This window comes from Carassius gibelio, chromosome B14, assembly GCF_023724105.1.
Source record: "Carassius gibelio isolate Cgi1373 ecotype wild population from Czech Republic chromosome B14, carGib1.2-hapl.c, whole genome shotgun sequence".
NCBI classification, from domain to species: domain Eukaryota; kingdom Metazoa; phylum Chordata; class Actinopteri; order Cypriniformes; family Cyprinidae; genus Carassius; species Carassius gibelio.
Window position 1 is genome coordinate 8,685,854 of NC_068409.1, and position 18,562 is coordinate 8,704,415.

The window sequence follows — 18,562 nt, forward strand, 5'->3', positions numbered from 1 at the left end:
GCAACTGCACTTTCAGTTCCTTACAACGGTTAACGCAAGAAACCACTGGGCTATAAGATTGTCATAGTAAAGGAGGACCTTTCTTCCTACTGTCAGTTATTCAAACACACACACACACATACACACACACACACACACACTAGCTGACTTTACAGCGGAAGTCTTTATCTTAGTTGTCTTCCCTCCCATCAGAGGACAACTGCAACTTTGAGTTTGGCAGAAGCGTGAAGGTAGCTTTTGCTTTATTGACTTTTATTGCACAATTGAGTCTGTTTTTTCAGTTGCTCTAACTGTATTAATGATGATTCCATGCTTAATGTGCATTAATAAATACGGTTCAGTTCCAAATCAATGCATGCTACAGGTTAAACATAAGTACATAATACAGTGCCATGTATATTGTGTCATGCAACTGAATTTGCTTTTAAAATGGCGCGTTTGGTAACAGAAATGAGACAGAAATCCATTCATTTTTCAATCATGGCATGCATTTCTCTCTCATACGCACAGATGTCTGTTAAACCAGACGATAGCAAGGATGAAGAGGGGAGTCATGGGCCGGAGGTCACAGTTGTGGAGACGAACCGCTTTGGCTTCATTCTAGGCAATGGAGAAACTGACAGGTCAGTGTTGATGTCTGTTCATCACGGCTTAGAGTTTGGGTGATTTGAGTGTTTGTGACTGTATTTATATGCTGTAAGCCCTGGTTGAGCAACAGTGTGTGTGATTAAATGTATCATCTGTGGTCAGATCAATTTTGTAAGGCGCTTTGATCCTGTATTACCAGTATTGATAACTCATTAACTCATGATTATACTTTACCGTTACCTTCCGCACCTCTTACTCTCATTTTCTCCTTCTCAACATCCTGTCATGTTGCCATGGTGATTTCTAGGCTGTCAGAGTGTGGTTTCCTGTTTTCTGTGTGTTTGCCTCTTGTGACACTCATGCTTTTCTCTGCTATGGGGAGTGTGCTTTACTGAGAGTAAGTTAGGAAGCAGGGTAAAGGTGTGTTATTTCTGCTTTGGTGTAAAGTATTTTTCTCACTGATTGTACAGTGTTGGTGACAGTGAAGCATGCTGCTGTGCTGTGAGTGTAGTTGCTGATTGTGTGTGTTGTTGACAGGGATGGTCCATGTCCTGAGTTGGTAAGACATCGAGAGTCCAAGTGGCTCAGCCTCTTGACTCAATGGGAGCAAGTGATGGAGAAAAAGAGCAACAAGGTGTGTCTGGCTTGCTGTTGTATACTTCAGTGTAAAATTTTATATAATAAGAAAGGTCAAAGGTCATCTGGTACCTTCAGTATATTTACTTGTGGGCCCCATCCATATCTAGGTACCAGAATATCATTCAGACATTTATTCATTTTTTTTTTTATTCAAACACTCCCAGCAATATCTAAGTACTTTGATAGAAAATATAAAGATAAAAAAAAATCATATTTTTCAGTTGGAATGTGTAATTCACATAGAAAAACATAGTCAGGTTAACTCTAACATTGTAGTGGCAATATTTGCATGGCAAAGCACTGCCTTTATTCTTTTCCAAAAAAAAAATTAAATCATGTACACATTGTTTTAATCGTTCCATGATAAAATTAGAAATTTTTGCGCCAAATGCTTGTGGAAAAGCTAGTACACTGCTAACTGAATGTAATGTTTTCAACACTTAATTGCATGTTAAGTGAAATTAAATTGTATTACAGTTTAAAATAAATAATTATTAAATGCAAGTAGCTGAAATTTACAGTGCTTTTTAGAACCACTTAAGTAGGGCTTAAGTACATATATGTAATTTCATTAAACTAAAATATACTTTAATATATTTTTTATTTAATGTCATTTAATTGTATTTGTAATTTGTAATGTTATTAAGTGGACTTTTACTTGTGTCTTGAAAGTTTAGTTTTTTTCAATTACACTTAAGTACCCTTTTATTTTATTCACATTAAATAATATGCCTGATGGTAGGTTTTGAATTAAAAAAAAAAAAAAACCTTTAAGATTTGAAGTGCACTGTAAATGCACATTCTATACAATTACACATTTATTTTTCACTAGGGACAGAGTAGAGAAAGATTAATAACATTTCAGATTATTTCTAAGTTTAACAGCTGTTAACTGGAAAGGCCTATTTATGGAACTAGAAATTGATAAATCAATAGTTATTGAACTAGGCATGTGTCAGCTGCCCAGTCATTGGTTCAAGCTGGCCACAAAGAATAATACTCTCCTGTTTGAATTAGATGTGCTGACATACTAAACCATCAAACTAGTTTTGAAAATGTTTGTATTCAGCTGATCATTTATGATCTCGGTTGATTCTTTGAGCATTGATTGATCTGTTGATTATAGTTGAGACCTCATGTGTCATTGTCAGTCAGCCTACATATGATACAGGATGTTGAATGTCAAGTACTGCTGGCTACAAATGAATGCCAAATTCCTCTGTATGTACAGTACCTTTAACAATCATTAAAAAAGTTGATCATTATATGATATAATTTGGGATCATTATATGTAAAGAATTAGGTGATTACTAAAAAAAGTAATATTTTTTAATTATTTTTTTTTGCTAACATTTCCAAAAATCTGCATGGCTTCTGGAGTTATTTTCAGTCGAAACATCTTTCATAGCATGAGTCTTACAATAGACATTTGCATGGCTCAGCTCACTTCCTTTGTCTCAGGTCAAAGGTCAGTGTCAGAAGGGCATCCCAGCATCGGTCAGGGCAAAGGGCTGGCCACTGCTCTGTGGAGCTAAGGATAGAAAAGAAAAAAATGAGAGTCTCTACGAAGTAAGTGACTGGTCATATTTGTATCATATTTTTTATACTCTTATATAAGCCCTGTGTTTCCTCTGTGACTCGTCTAGCGTCTAGTCAAAGCTCCAGATCATCAGGGATGGACCGATATCATCAAAAGAGACACAGACAGACAGTTTCCCTTCCATGAGATGTTCCAGTCCAAAGACGGCCATGGGTACTGTACTGCCTTTCCCTTCCCTTGCAATGTTCTCTACAGCATTATAATTCACAAGATTAGTCATAAAGCTTCTTTCTCACTGGTGTCTGTATGAGCAGTCAGAAGGACTTGCTCGAGGTCCTGAAAGCGTACACTCAGTATCGCCCAGACGAGGGCTACTGTCAGGCGCAGGGTCCGGTGGCTGCTGTCCTTCTGATGAACATGCCTGCTGAGGTACTGCTTCTGTCATGATTATTTACCTGGCTATACAGTAAACGACAGATATAACAGAATAAATGACCAAATAATATGCAAAATTTGATACATTTATAATGTACACAACTTTTTCTGTTTTTAGAAATCTCTTCTGCTCGCCAAAGCTGCATTTATCTGATCAAAAGCACAATATAACAGTAATATACTGAAATATTTGTATGGTTTTAAATAGCTGTATTTTTTAATTGATTTACAAATGTAGTTTATTCCTGTGATCCACAGCTGTATTTCTTTAGCATCATTACTCCAGTCTTCAGTGTGACATGATCCCAGGGAACATGTTAGGAGAAAATTGTTAGCTTGAATGCAATGTAAGTCGCTTTGGATAAAAGCGTCTGCTAAATGCATAAATTTAATTTGATCTCTATTAAAGAGAAAAGAATCACTTCATCCGATGTTTAAAGTGAATAAAATAGACTTGACAGCCTATTATATTATTTACATTTACAAGTAGTAGACGCTTTTATCCAAAGTGACTTACAAATGAGGACAATGGAAGCAATCAAACACACAAAAGAGCAATGATATATAAGTGCTATAACAAGTCTCAGTTAGCTTAAACACAGTACACGTAGCATGGGCTTTTAAATAATATAGTAAATAAAACGAAAACAGATAGAATAGAAAAAGAATAGAGCAAGCTAGTGTTTGAGATCTTTTTTTTTATAATTGTATAATAAATGAAAAGAAAATAGATAGAATACAAAATGATTTTTTAAAGAATAGAATTAGAATAGTGAGTGCTAAAGTTAGAGGGTCAAATAAACATAAAAGAGATGGGTTTTAAGCTGATTCTTGAAGATGGCTAAGGACTCAGCTGCTCGGATTGAGTTGGGGAGGTCATTCCTACCGGAGGGAACATTTAATTTTAAAGTCCGTAAAAGTGACTTTGTGCTTCTTTGGGATGGCACAATCAAGCTACGTTCACTTGCAGAACGCAAACTTCTAGAGGGCACATAAGTCTGAAGTAATACATTTATGTAAATGTGTGCAGAGCCAGTGGTAGTTTTGTAGGCAAACATTAATGCCTTGAATTTTATGCAAGCAGCTACTGGTAGCCAGTGAGAATTGATAAACAGAGGGTGTGGCATGTATTCTTTTTGGCTCATTAAAAATGAATCTTGCTGCTGCGTTCTGGATTAATTGTAAAGATGTGATAGAACTGGCTGGAAGACCTGCCAAAAGGGCATTGCAATAGTCCAGCCTGGACAGAACAAGAGCTTAAACAAGGAGTTGTGCAGCTTGTTCCGAAAGAAAGGGTCTGATCTTCTTAATGTTGAATAAAGCAAATATGCAGGACTGGACACTTTTAGCAATGTGGTCTGAGAAAGTCAGCTGATCATCAATCATAACTCCAATGTTTCTGGCTGTTTTTGAAGCAGTTATGCTTGATGTGCCTAACTTAATGATTTTGATGAAACGATGGGTTTTGCTGGAACCACAAGCAGTTCTGTCTTGGCAAGGTTGAGTTGAAAGTGATGGTCCTTCATCCAACAAGTAATGTCTGTTACACAAGCTGAGATGTGAGCAGCTACCGTCGGATCATCAGAATGGAATGAGAGGTAGAGTTGAGTGTCATCAGCATAGCAGTGGTATGAAAAGCCATGTTTCTGAATGACAGAACCTAATGATGCCATGTAGACAGAGAAGAGAAGTGGTCGAAGAACTGAGCCCTGAGGCACCCCAGTAGTTAGATGTTGTGACTTGGACACCTCCCCTCTCCAAGATACTTTGAAGGACCTATCTGATAGGTAAGACTCAAACCACAGGAGTGTGGTTCCTGAGATGCCCTTTGCCAGTAGGGTTGATAGGAGGATCTGGTGATTAACCATGTCAAAAGCAGCAGATAGATCAAGCAAGATAAGTACTGAAGATTTGGATTCCGCTCTTGGCAGTCTTAGGGCTTCAACAACTGAGAGCAAGGCCGTCTCAGTTGAATGTCCACTTCTGAAGCCAGATTGGTTGCTGTCAAGGAGTTTGTTCTGCATGAGAAATGTAGAGACTTGGTTGAACACAGCTCGTTCAAGTGTTTTTGCAATGACAGGAAGAAGGGAAACTGGTCTGTAGTTCTCTAAAAGAGATGGGTTGAGGGTGGGACTCTTAAGTAGTGGAGTTATACGAGCCTGTCTAAATGATGAGGGGAAAACACCAGTGTGGAGGGATATGTTAATGTTGTATGTTGTACTAATATGTTGTGAGTGAGTGTATGTTTGCTGGTGATATGAGCTTGAATGATTGTGGTGTGGAAAGTTGTGCACTGATGTTTTTTATTTTATTATTAAAAAACGTGCCAAAGTTGTCAGCTATTAGAGATGAAGGAGGGGGAGGAGGAGTACAAAGGAGCGAGGAATTTTTTTTAAAAAGCATGCGAGATTTAGACGAATTGTTAATTTTGTTATGATAGTTTGTCATTTTAGCAGTGGAGACATTAGCAGAGAAGGAAGAGAGGAGTGACTAATACACATTAAGGTCAGTAGTATTTTTGGATTTACGACACACCCTTTCAGCAGCTCTAAGCTTAGAACAATGTTCGTGTAGAACATCAGATAACCAATGGGCGGTACGGGCTGGCCTGGAAGACAAGGGGCAAACAGTGTCTAAACAAGATGTAAGAGTGGAGCAGAAAGTATCAGTAGCATTGTTAGCATCCAAAGATGCAAAAAGTTTAGAGGGAAGGAAGTGAAGAATGAACCATTGCAGCTAGCCGGGAGGGTGAGAGAGAGCGTACATTACGTCGAAAGATGACATGTGGCGGAGTAAGTGATGTGTCAGGGACCATGTTGAGGTTAAGAGTGAGGACGAAGTGATCCGACCTGTGCAGTGGCGTAACCAGAACATGATCAGTAGAGCAGTGTCATGTATAATTAAAGGGGGGAGGGGGGGGGGGGGGGGGGGGGGGGGGGTGAAATGCTCGTTTTCACTCAATATCCTGTTAATCTTGAGTACCTATAGAGTAGTACTGCATCCTTCATAACTCCAAAAAGTCTTTAGTTTTATTATATTCATAAGAGAAAGATAGTCTGTACCGATTTTTCCCGGAAAAACACAAGCGCCTGGAGGCGTGACGTGTGGGCGGAGCTAAAGAATCACGAGCGCGAATAGGCTTTTGCGTTGAGAGCATTTGGAAGCTGTGAGTGACATTACCGTGAGGGAAAAACCATCATCCAAAACAAACCATGGCTTACAGTCAGATTCAGACGTTTATTTATGATCCAGAATCAGATCCAGAGGCTGAAACTGAACGAGAGCAGCAGCAGCAACGACTCGCTCCGAGCAGGGCTTGAACCCGGGTCTCCGGCATGGGAGGGACGCACTAACAAGGAGGCAGAGATATTTGAAGCAGTTTTACTCACCGCCTGCGGTTCCAACACACGATCGTGACCCTTTTTCGTTGGGATTGCATCATCCTTAAGAAATAAACGATACGCAAATCCGTCGTCAAACTGGGCCTTGTTTGTAAAACAAGCATCTTCGAAATGCAGGGAACAAACACAAACACTTGCACAACTCCGTTGATGCTCTGTAAAAATAAACTCCATCCACTGGTCCCTTAATTTATAAGGAAATTCCGCTCCATCTAACGTCACACAGAGCCATACTCGAAAATAACTTTCCGAAACTTGTGACAAACCGGAAGGAGTATTTTGGGAACAAAAATACTCCTGCAAACATACAACTTAATTTTTGAAACTTTGTCCATGTTTAGCATGGGAATCCAACTCTTTAACAGTGATAGCGATTTGTGAGTAGCAGTAGTTGACACTCGGTTGAGATCAAAAGAGGCAGGCAGAGTCTGGAAATCAGCAAATAGAGGTTTATCTAGGTGGATGTTGAAATCTCCAAGCATAACTAGGGGAGTACCATCCTCAGGAAAAGTGGAGAGCAGCATCTAATTCATTCCAAAAAGTTACCCCAGTGGTCCTGGGGGTCGCTAGACAATTACAAAATGTATTTTAAGAGGGTAGGTAACAGTTTCTGAATGAGATTCAAAGGAGCTGTTGATACCTGAAGATGGTAAAGGATTACATTTTCAATCATTAGAGACGATCTGATCCAAGTCTCTGTCAGGGCCATAAGATTAAGCTTTGAATGACAAATGATAGAAGTAATGAAATTGGCTTTGTTTACATCAGACTGTCAATTCCAGAAACCAAAAGAAAAAGAGAGTAGTGTATTAGCAGACATAGGCATAGTGTGCAGGTTGTTAACATTGCGCTGCCTACATTGTGTGATGCGTGGTTTGCGAGTGGTAGTGGTAGTAGGGATCTGGAAACACATAGTAAGAATTGGTTATAAAACTGAAACAGAAATGAAACGAGTAGAAGGATAAAGGGATTAATCAAAACAATACTTATATCCCTTGCCATTGTCCTTTCCTGGTGGAGTCGCATGGTAGAGTCGATGGTCTTTACACTCTTCGGTCTTCACACGAGGAGGGCTTAACCAGAGGGCTACTGCGACCACTGCCACAGTATAACAAACCTTTTTTATACCCGTCAGACAAAACGGAAATTGAATTCAGCTGAACACACTTTACTGTTTTTCACAACAAAGGTCTAAGCAAACGCACGACACTGAAAACGTATGCTATAGAGTACGAGACCAAAAGCAGCACATCTCAACACAGTAAACAAAATTGTCGTTGCAAGCGATTCCTAGCAACGACAACTGCGCTAAACACTAATGAGAAAAGAAATAAATACACTTACAATCTGCTTTTAACTCTAAAAGCAAAAAGGGTATTTCTCTACACTGTTTTTTACTAGCGCTTGAACACACTTGGTCCCAGACGATTTACTAATGGTCCCAGACGGTTTTATTTCACGAGTGGTGTCCCGCTATTATCCCAGAAATTGTATGTATAGTCTACAGTAGAAATAGGTTGTTTGCTTGCAAGCTTGATGCTTAACATGGCCTCATTGTTTGCATTGTTTTAGGAGGCGTTCTGGTGTCTGGTGCAGATTAGTGAGCTCTACCTCCCTGGATACTACAGCCCTCTGCTGGTATGGCTTTATCTTTACAGTAACCATAACAACAATGGTTACATTTCTATAAAGTTATAAATAGACTTTTCTTTTTCTTTTTCTTCAGGAAGGTGTTTTATTCGATGCTGCTGTTCTCTTAAGCATTTTAAAAAAACAGTGTCCAGCCGCACACAAACACCTACAGAGTCAGGGGGTGGAGCCTCTGATGTTTGCCACTGATTGGCTGATGTGTTTGTACAGCCGTCACCTGCCCTTCGACACTCTGCTCAGAGTCTGGGATCTCTTTTTCTGCTATGGTTGGTTTTCAAATATATATTTGCATGCTTTAAAGGTGTTCTTAGTAATTGTTGGTTTGACTTTGGTCATAGACGTTATACTGGCACCTATTGGCTTGGATGGTGAATTATGCAAAACATTTTAGATACCAGATGCCATTATTGCATTATTTTTTCCTATTTATGCAGTTTATTCTAAAACAAAAAAGTATCTGTACACGGAAGTATTTTCCCTTTCAAAAAAGTATTTGTTAAAGCTTGGTGGCATAAATCAAACCAGCCAGCCAGAGAGATAGTGCACCTTTATTCCACCTCTTGCCATGTTGAACTGTTGTTAATGTCCATGTATTGACCACAGCTTGTGTGTGTTGCAGGTGTGCGTGTTTTATTTCAGGTCGCTGTGGTGCTGGTGCGTCGATGTCTTGGAGAAGGACGTCTGCGAAAGGAGTGTGATGGACAGATGGAAACGCTGGAGAGATTGCGAGGTGTTAAACAGCGTGTTCAACATGAGCAGACTGATGCCTTTATCCACGAGGTAATATTACTGATTATCTCAGCTCATCTGAATAAAGGCCTGTTCACACCACAATGAGATTTTAATTCGAATGACATACATTTGCATACCATCGATGCTATAGATTTTTACTAATCTCTTTTTCATGGCACTACAAAGAAAATGGACCAACCAGTAAGAACTGGTGCTGTGAGAATTGGTCTCTCCATTGAAATCGTGTCTCCATTAAGACCCCAAGTGTTCGCTTGGACTTTAATGGATTAAAAATCACATTATGATAACTACATTATAAGGACCATCAATGTGTGCTTTAGTAAAGGGGGTCGCACACCGGACGAGAAGCGCAGCGCTGCGTCGCGCCATGTCTTTAAAATTCGAACATACATTATTCTCTATGAGTGTACACACACCGGTGGCGCCATTCGGATTTTAAATTGTTGTTCATGTGTGCTTAGTTTAACTATTAGTTGATTGAGAGCTAACTTACAACACCGTATCTATTGTCTCTACTCATTTATTTGGTGTTGTTTGATACACACCACAGTGAAAACAAAAAATCTGAAAACAGAATATTTGAAAACATTTTAACCATTTTTGTTTGGCTTCTTTATTGTCCTGTAAGCCATGGTGTACTTCTATTTTTCTAAAACTGCCACCTTCTGTCAGAGACTGAATATGCATTTACATTTAGACCATCTGCTGTTTTTATGCATTACATGGATAGCTCACCAAAAATGAAAATTATCCCTTGATTTACTCACCCTCAAACCATCCTTGGTGTATATGACTTTCTTTCAGATGAATACAATTTAAAACAGTTATATTAAAATATGTCCTGGCTCTTCCAAGCTTTATAATAGCAGTGAATGGGGTTCAAGATTTTGAAGTGCAAAAAAGTGCATCCATCCATCATAAAAAGTGCTACACACGGCTCAGGGGGGGTTAATAAAAGCCTTCTAAAGTGAATCACTTACATCGTCTCTTAGAAAGCCACTCTTGTATGATGGATGGACAAAGTTTTTCATGCTTCAAAATCTCAACACCCATTCACTGCCATTATAAAGCTTGGAAGAGCCAGGGAATTGTTTAATAACTCAGATTGGATTCTTCTGAAAGAAGAAAGTCATATACACCCAGGATGCCTCGATGGAAAGTAAATCATGGGTAAATTTAAATTTTTGGGTGAACTAACCCTTTAACTAGGGTTAAATCATATTATATAAAAAATATAAAAGACAATTTTGGGGAATTCTAAATAATAGACTGAATCAGGCAGTGAAAGCATTAACTCTAAACATGGATATGCAGTAGTCTAACCTATGTGCACACTCTTGCTGTGTTATTGGTTGTTTTTTTTTGCGATTTACTCAATAATGGCTTATCACATATGATTTAAACAACAATTACTGTAGATGATATATATCGCACACCCCTAATGTGACTATGCCAAAAATGTAACTCCAAACATTTGTATTGAAGTGAACAGTCCTTTAGTCCTGACAGACTTATTTACTCAAAACCACTGTTACATTCTCAGGTATGTTCGGTGTCCCTGTCCTTGACAGACCTGCAAAAACAAACTGAGAAAGAGCTGGAGAAATGGAAAAAAGAGAGACCAAACTCGACCTTTGACCCGCGCGGGCGATGTCACGGATGCCGGATGGTTTGGGAGAGAACACAGGAAAAGAAAGAGCGACCGAAGGGGAGCCTGACTCTTCCTCTCACACGCTCACAATCTTCACTTTCTCCTTTGGCTCTGCGCAAGAAATGGAGGAAGAGGAGCAGTAAGAGTGACATGGAGGAGTGGGATGGAGGAGGAAGAAAACTCACAAGAAGCGTGATGGAGGAGAGCGATGAGGAGGAGGTGAGGAGGAGGAGTGTGTGCGGTATCGTTGGGGAGCAAAGGGCCAAACGGGACAGGCTTGCAGACGAACTCTGCTCACACAAAGATCACAACACACATCCTAAAATCTCAGTGGTGGTGTCCTCCAGCATTGACTGTGATGATTTTGAGAAAGAGCATACAGAAACGTCTTTGAAACAACAGAAGGATCCTTTAGAAACAACACGAGGTGATGAGAAAGAAAGGGCCGCTGCTTGTGTGGTTGAGGAGAGCATAAAGACACTTCACCATATACAGGACACAAATCAAGATGCACAGATTACAGAAACACAAGGACATCCGGTTGAACAGAAGACAGACATAGACAAAAATCAAGATGATCAGAGCACAGAAGCACCAACAAATCAAGATGAACACAATACAGACAAACAGACGTGTCAAGATGAACAGACTGTGGAGACTGAAACAATTTTAGAGCCAAGTGAAGAAAGTACATCACAGGAAGAAGACATACAGTCTGACTCCAGTAAACAGGAAGAGGAAATACAACCACACAGCAACATCCAGGAAGAAGATACACAAACAGAACACTGCAAAAAAGAAGAAGAAACAGAAGATAGGTTGCCAAACATCATAACGACTGAAGAAAATGAGGAAAATATCCCAGAGAAAGAGGTACAGATACATGTTGTTCAGGAGGAAGAGAGCTCTCAAACATCTGGTGATCAACATGAAGAACAAGAACTCTCAGAAAGCCAGAGAGAAGATTTGTTCATTGACACAATTATAGAGGAAGATGAGGAGACTGAAAATGAAAACCATACTGATGCAGACAAGGAGGAAGAGATTCAGCAAGAGTTTGATCTTCTTCCTGAGGAGACCACAGAGATATCCGACCCTTCAAACATGTGTGAGGAGAAAGATGATGAGAGACAAGATACAAGCTTAGACGAGAGCGACAGTCAATCTCGTAGTGGTACAGAGACATTGCAACCGCCTGAAATAGTGCTAACATCATTTTCTTTAAACAGTGAACAAGAAATTGAAACTGAGCATCTGGATGGACCAACAGATCCCCAACAGCAATCCCAATCAGATGACCGAGAGCAGAGTGATGTGGATACTTCTGTTACTTCCAGAGAGTTGAAGCATTGTCAAAAAGATTCCACTGTGGAGGATACAGACGGATCTGGCAACCCAGAGCAGAGTGAAGTGGATTCTGCTGATGACACCAACATCCTTGAACCTCAGGAAGAGGGTGCAGCATCCACACACTCTTTTGGCATATGTGATAAAGAAGTCAGTGAGATCAAACCCGAAAACAGTGAAGTAAATAATTCACCTGAATCTAAAATCATAGAAAGTTGTGAAATCAATATTGATGAATCAAGCAACCTCACAAACAATGTAGAGGATGATACTTGTAGATCTGTCCATGCAGAAAGCAATGAAATGCATGCTGCTCCTGGATCAGAAAGCCTTGAATGCAACACGGTAGACATTACTGCTGATTCTGGCAAACTAGAAAGCAATAGTCTGGAAACTGCTGTTGGATCTGGCAACCCAGATAGAAACAGTATCCATGTTACAAGTGAATCCGTAAACCCAGAGCAGAGGGAAGTGGATTCTGCTGATAGTAAACTTGAAAACAATGATGAGCATGTTACAACTGAATCTGGCAACCTTGAATGCACCATGACAGATGTTACCACTGAAACTGAAAAAATAGAAAGCGATGGCATGGATGTTGCTGTTGGATCTGACAATCCAAAGAACAATATAACTGGTTCTTCTGTTGAAAACCCACAATGTAAAGATGTACAAATTACAACTGGATCTGGCAACGCAGAGAACAATATAGTGGATTCTGTTATTGGATCTGGCAACCCGGATCACAAAGTAGTACATGTCACAACTGAATCAGACAACTCAGAGACCAATATAGAGCATGTGACCACTGGATCTGACAACGCAGAATACAATGATGTGCCTCCTACAAGTGAATCTGGCAACCCTGAGAACAATATAGTGGATTCTGCAGCTGGATCTAGCAATCCAGATTACAAAGAAGATCATATTACATCCAGTTCAGAAAACCCAGAGACAGACATAGAACATGTAAGCTCTGGATCAGGCAACCCTGAGTGTAAAATCGAGGATTGTGCTGCAGAATCTGGCAACCCTCATAACAATGAATGTGCAGGACCAGGAAACAGCCAGGGGTTAGAGTCACCCTCTTCAAATTCAACTTCTAAATCCCCAAACCCAAATGTCCCACCTGCTCACCTCAGCACCTCCAATCCCACAATCCTCTCTGAGGACACCTCAAAAGAGCAACAGCAGCAAGAACTCACACATTCAGAGCAGACAACACCCTCACCGCCTCAAGAAACAGTCCCTCAGCCCACCTCACCAACAAAGTCAGTTCCTCCAAAACGTCTGGGTCTGTTTAGCCGTCTCCGAGGGGAGACCAATAAAACCCCCATCCCTAAAATCCTCATCCAGGACTTTAGCGAGAAAGAGGAGAAGCTGACGGCAAAAGAGAGGCGGCGACGAAAGAGAGACAAAGAGCGAAAAGAAAGAGAAGAGAAAGACAGAAAGAAACGAGAGAAGGAAATGGAAAAGGACAAAGACAAAGAAAGGAAAAAGCCTCAGACAAGAGGAAAGAGCTTCCAGGTGCTCAGCAGGAAAGGTGCTAATAATGCTGAGACCCCCGGGAACAGTGACTCTCAGACGTCTCACGACAGGAGAAACTCCTTTTTCTGACGGGGATTTTAAAATGATCACAGACTCAATCACATATTTGTATTCCACAGTGGGAGTGAGATGTTTTAATGTGACTTGTGCAATGATTTGATGTGGTTTGTTATATTCACATATTCACATCTCTTGGTTTAAAACCATAATTATTTTCATAGAAAAATAAAATCAAGTGGAGACTTCTGTGTAAATGTTTTTAGCAGTGTTTGTGAGGTTGGGGATGTGGGAGAGTTTTTCCACATCGTTTAGTTCAGTCGATGGGCGGTTATGATGTTTCGGTCTGATTTTCGTCTTCACTGTCACTTGCCAGCACTTCCTGGCTCTGCATGGTCTGATTGGGCAACTGAGAGGGAGTGGGCAGAACTGAACCGAAGAAAAGTGAACAAAACTGAAAAACAAGAAGGCAGGGACTGAATATTAGTGGGATCTGGGAATTTGTTGTTATGTTTTTAAATGATTCATTTAAGTGATTATTGTACCTTTTTGTTGGGAGGTCCTTCTGCAAGTGCTTCCTCTTCACTGAAGGAGTGCTTTCTGTTACTGGTGGGTCGTGGTGGGGACGTGGGGACATGTGACGGTCCAGGAAGTTCGCTGGTCTCCATGGCAATGAGAAACGAGTCCATGTCGTCGCTCATGAAGTCGTCTGGTGGCTGTTCTGTGTCAGGGCTGAGGGGAATAAGTATTAAAGGGTTAGTTCATCCAGAAATGAAAATTCTGTCACAACACAAGAGTATGTTCAATATTTCCTGATTTTACTTACCGTTTTGTGTTGACGTGGTTCTTCGGATGCGAGTCCTCTGACAGTGTAGCGAGGACAAAATTAGCCTCCAGAACACTGTCTGTAACACTCAGGATAACGGGACTTAAACACAACCACAAACACACACAGGTGAGAATACACAAATATGCTGATATTGGAAAAAAGTTATTTGTTTTATTTATAATAAATACATATTTCTATTTAGAAAGGATGACAGTAAAGATATTTACAATGTTACAAGAGATTTCAAATAAATGCAGCTCTTTTGAAATTGAAATTTCTATTTATTAAAGGATCCTAAAACATTTTACTGAGCAGCACGACTGAGTTCAATGTGCATAATAATAAGAAATATTTCTCAAGCAGCAAATTAGTATATTAGAATGATTTCTGAAGGATCATGTGGCACTGAAGACTGGAGTAATGATGATGAAAATTCAGCTCTGATCACAGAAATCAATTACATTTTAAAATACATTCAAATAGTAAAGAGTTCTTATAAATTGTAATAATATTTAACTCTTATATTATAGTATTTTTGACCAAATAAAAGCAGTCTTGGTGACATTTTTTTTTTTTTTTAAGTAAACAATTTACATATGCAAACTTTTGATTGGAAGCATATATTTCAATTTTAAATATTTTAAAATAAAGTGAATTAAAAAGGTGAATAGAAACTAACCTGCCTGGCTCATCAAAATACATAGAAATGGGAAGACCAGACGACTCGGCAAATGCAAGCAAACCCTGATGATGGAAAACCAGAGAGTTTTCAAAAAATTTGTTTGTTTTAATGCAGGTGAACATATATATCTATAACATTTTAGTTCATTCAAAATTGCTTTATTGGCATGAGTATAAATGATACAATATTCCCAAAGCTTAGAATAAATATACAAAATAAGAAATACCAATTTGCAATATCAAGCAGCATAGCAAGCTGTTTTGTACAGATAAATGTAACTGAAAACAGATGAAACCGGAAAAATAAGGTGGATATTGGGGTCTTAAATACTGTTTCACTGAGAAAATAGTGACTGTGTTAGATGTGCTGTATTCACAGCAGTCTCTGGGATTTGTGTGAGAACTCACTCACCCTGAGCTCTTTGAGGCAGAAGGTGATGCTGGTCTGACTGCCGACGGCAAAATGATCAAACTCCTCCGAGCTCAAACACAGTTCAGTCATCATTGCTCGTGATGAGTCTGAGAGAGGAAAAACTTTGTTTGACTTTTTTTTATATTCCTGCATATCAGCAGATTATAGAGTGACATGACTGATACCTGCATCATCCTCCACGTGGTTCCTGAGCCACACGCGATCACTGCTCACCGACAGATTCACCTCCTCCAGAGACGGAGGGAAGTGCAGAACTGTGTCCACCATCAACCTACAGAGAACAACAGACTCTGATCAAACAGACGCTGAATGGAAATGCACATGGATCGATATTACACTAGTCAACATTTGAAGTTTTCATCGAAGTTCTGTTTTTTTGATCCACTTCAAATGTTGACTGCTGTAATACTGAGGTATTAAAACGAATGCGAACCTGGGTTGAGCCTGTAGCACATTTGCACAGCTCTCTTTATCAAATACGGCCTGCAAACCCTCACAGTCCTGATAGGACAAATTGTGCGTTTTCAAGAGCCCTGGAATAAACACACACAGTTTAGGTGATCATTCAGTAAAATATGCCATTTCTATGCAATATTCGACTCAAGATTGACTCAAAAACAATATGTGACCCTTGAGCACAACAGCAGTCTTAAGTCAATGGGGTATATTTTAAGCAATAGCCGAATAATTGTATGGGTCAAAATTATTGATTTGTCTTTTATGCCAAAAATCTTTAGAATATTAAATAAAGATAATGTTACATGAAGATATTTTGTAAATTTCCTACCGTAAATATTTCAAAACTTAATTTTTGATCAGTAATATGCATTGCTAAGAAGTCATTTGGAGAACTTCAAAGGTGATTTTCTCTATATTTAGATTTTTTTGCACCCTCAGATTCCAGATTTTCAAATGGTTGTAGTTTTAAAATAGTTGTAGTTGTAATATTGTCCGATCCTAACAAAGCATACATCAATGGAAAGCTTATTTATTTATCTCTCAGATGATGTATAAATCTAAATTTTGAAAGAAATTGACACTTAAGACTGGTTTTGTGGTCCAGGCTCACATATTACTGACTGATAACTACGCCATAATCTAAGTTAATCAAGTTAATACTCACATAAAAGCAACTTTACAAAAAAAAAAAAAAAAAAAAAAAAAATCACATTTATTAATATTTAAACTACAGTATAACTGTTTATATCTTAATATGTTCATTCCTCATAGTCTCATAGATTAGAGCTGGGATATAATATGGTTACATTTTTCTGACAATATAAAAAATCAGGCATTTGAGCTTTTCATGCTTTAAGTGAGTATACCGTATGTATGCAGGTAAAGTTTAATACTTGCATATCTAACGTCATAAACTATTATGGAGAAAAATATCGGGACACCCCCTTCTAATGAACAGGTTTGACTATTTTAGTAATTCCCAGGAGCACAAATCTTAATGTTTAAGCATAAAATGCTATTCTAGGGAATTGTGCGTTTCTAATTTTATAGAAACAGTTTTAACAGGACTCTTTTCTATTCTAACATGACAAGGTTCAAAAAGAAGTGACTGATTGAGTCAGTGTGGAAGAACTTGACTGGACTGCAGAGAGCTAAGTCCAAATCCCAGATGAACACCTCTGGTGTGACTTTAAATGCAGACCTTAATCACCAAACACCAATGACTTGTACATAAGTGTGCAGTCATTTTAGACACTTCCAAAACTGTTGCAACAGAGATATAAATCAAAATTTTATATACATTAATTATGTTTCCATCTTTGGAAGTGCCTTTTTCTGTTCATTAGAAGGGGGTGTCCCAATATTTTTTTGCAATATAATGCATATGGAGGAGGAATTGAATTCTACAAAAAAATAAAATATTTTTTTTTACCATGTTTACAGTGCAGAGTTATGGTCAACCGACTCTTTTCACTGTTCAACTGAATACGGCATTTTTCTACAGAGCGGTCCAGAGACGTCAGGGATTTGAACACAGCCTGAACGCTCTGAAGAACACAAGACAAACACAGAATAACAGGAAAACATTCCCATCGAGAACACTTTGCAGTACAATTGGAATTTTCTTTGATGCCACATTATATTTCAGCCGGACTGAAAAGTCTGTATGTGCAAAGTATTAATATATAGACACATTTGAATGCACAAGTGATGAATGGACAGGTATTTAGCTCATAAAAGCGTAAAGAGGAACTGCAGGGATGGAAGGAACAGGAAACGTTACCTTGATGGGCATCTTGCATCGAAAGCTCTGGTCTGAAGGAGCCTGGTATCTCTGGAAGAAGAGAGGAGACAGCAGGAAGCAGGCGAAGGCTGACCGGGAAGAGTTGACTGACCGCAGGGCCAACTGAAAACACAGAAGACAAGACCATGTTCTCACAGTACAGGAGCTGACATTATATACATAGGTTTAAAACCTTACATCTGATTAAACAAACATAAACAGTCGTAAAAACAACACATACCCCATCCTCCATCGGCTCCATATACAGCTCCTCTCCGATTCTTGACAGGGAATGGATGGCTTTAGCTAAAACTACAACAAATGTGGATCAGTATTCTTCTATTCATACTTAATTTTATGTAAGGTTAAGTGCACGAGAAGCGTGTTTACACAGAAAGCGTCTATGTTACGTCACTCCACTAGCGTTGTGTTTTAAGTTTATTTAATAAATCTTTGAGAACGACTCTCACGAGTTGCTTTAGTTATTACCTTTCACGTTTCCTCCGGTCGCAACACAATCCATTATATTTTGCTTGTCAACAATATTCTTTCTAAACAAAGTCTGCATAAAGTATTCAGCGGCTCGAGTAACGTTAGATTCTTATCGCCCACATGACGCCAGTAGCCAATATAACACGAGAAACTAATCGTAAAAAAAAAACGTTAAGAGCGGTTGTCTGTTATAACAAAACGTATTATAAGCGGATAATTCAAGAATTTGGCAGAGTGCGCCACTGTTTACTTCGAATCCGACATGTGGCGCGTATTTTCCGCTCTAGCCAATCAGCGCGAGGGATCAGATGGATAGCGTTTGCGTCATAACAAAGC

The 18,562-nt window shown here is 39.1% G+C and overlaps 2 protein-coding genes across 2 annotated transcripts; one reads left to right on the top strand and one right to left on the bottom strand.

The window, feature by feature from the left end:
* Positions 1–113: 113 nt before the first annotated feature.
* Positions 114–13,800, top strand: LOC127971391 (histone acetyltransferase KAT6B-like). The gene is made up of 10 exons (XM_052574377.1): positions 114–230; positions 511–623; positions 1,126–1,222; positions 2,689–2,796; positions 2,874–2,980; positions 3,082–3,196; positions 8,176–8,241; positions 8,330–8,519; positions 8,873–9,033; positions 10,550–13,800. Exons 2-10 carry the CDS (start codon positions 511–513, stop codon positions 13,619–13,621), a joined length of 4,029 nt encoding a protein of 1,342 aa, XP_052430337.1. The 5' UTR covers positions 114–230; the 3' UTR covers positions 13,622–13,800.
* On the bottom strand, positions 13,656–18,493 carry LOC127971395 (cell cycle checkpoint control protein RAD9A). Its single transcript, XM_052574381.1, has 11 exons — positions 18,224–18,493; positions 17,976–18,046; positions 17,735–17,857; positions 17,384–17,498; positions 15,926–16,025; positions 15,657–15,763; positions 15,472–15,578; positions 15,058–15,122; positions 14,376–14,477; positions 14,095–14,281; positions 13,656–14,003 (listed from the first exon to the last, which is right to left on the bottom strand). Exons 1-11 carry the CDS (start codon positions 18,300–18,302, stop codon positions 13,881–13,883), a joined length of 1,179 nt encoding a protein of 392 aa, XP_052430341.1. The 5' UTR covers positions 18,303–18,493; the 3' UTR covers positions 13,656–13,880.
* Between the last annotated feature and the right edge of the window lie 69 nt (positions 18,494–18,562).